Source organism: Seriola lalandi, unplaced genomic scaffold, assembly GCF_002814215.2.
Source record: "Seriola lalandi dorsalis isolate HSWRI2012SDOR001 ecotype SW California unplaced genomic scaffold, Sedor1 jcf7180002054418, whole genome shotgun sequence".
Lineage (NCBI taxonomy): Eukaryota > Metazoa > Chordata > Actinopteri > Carangiformes > Carangidae > Seriola > Seriola lalandi.
In genome coordinates this window covers 13,490-14,058 of record NW_019524971.1, presented here as the reverse complement: position 1 = coordinate 14,058, position 569 = coordinate 13,490, and the positions used below count along the sequence as shown (strand labels likewise).

Sequence of the window (569 nt, the reverse complement as noted above, 5' to 3'; positions counted from 1 at the left end):
TGTGTGTGTGTGTGTGTGTGTGTGCTCTCAGCTCGGATGAGGTTCCACTCTTCTCTTTCTCCTGCTGTTCTTACTCAGTTTTTAAACTGGGTCACTTTATTCTGTTGCTGTTATTCTGTTTTGTTTATTAGTGAAATGTTTTTCTTTTACATGAACAACACAGATTTGTTTGGTCTCTTTGCAGCAGCGAGGGATCGGCCTGAACCTGAGACAGAACCTGGAGAACCAAACACAGCAAGTCGGGGAAGGATCAGCCTCTACTGTGGACTGGGACTGACAGCAGCTGTTGTTCTGACTCTTTTTATTCATTCCTCCTGAGGAAAGTTTCAGCTCAGCAGAAACAGTTTGATCCACAAAGTAAGTAAAAGTGTCAGAATTCAACTTTGTACCACAGACACTGAAAACACTGTTTTCCCCTTTAGTTTCTTCAGTAAGTGACTATAAGAGCCACAGGACACTGTCATCCATCATTGGCTGGACCACAACAGTGGTATGTGGTCCAGCCAATGATAAAGTGGTCAGTAAAGTCTGTGACTGACTGACTGAGAGATGAAGTTACACCATTGGTC

At 43.4% G+C, this 569-nt stretch overlaps 1 protein-coding gene across 6 annotated transcripts in view; it reads left to right on the top strand.

Moving 5' to 3' along the window:
- The window catches only part of LOC111657893 (uncharacterized), a 248,117-nt gene that overhangs the window by 234,416 nt on the left and 13,132 nt on the right, over positions 1-569 (top strand). The window contains exon 5 of one of the 6 annotated variants that reach the window (XM_087175121.1): positions 206-357. The exons of the other annotated variants lie outside the window; for them this stretch is intronic. Coding sequence (XP_087031247.1) covers positions 206-318 — 113 coding nt within the window. The 3' untranslated portion in view covers positions 319-357. The remainder of the gene's footprint in view (positions 1-205; positions 358-569) is intronic. 6 annotated transcript variants of the gene reach the window in all.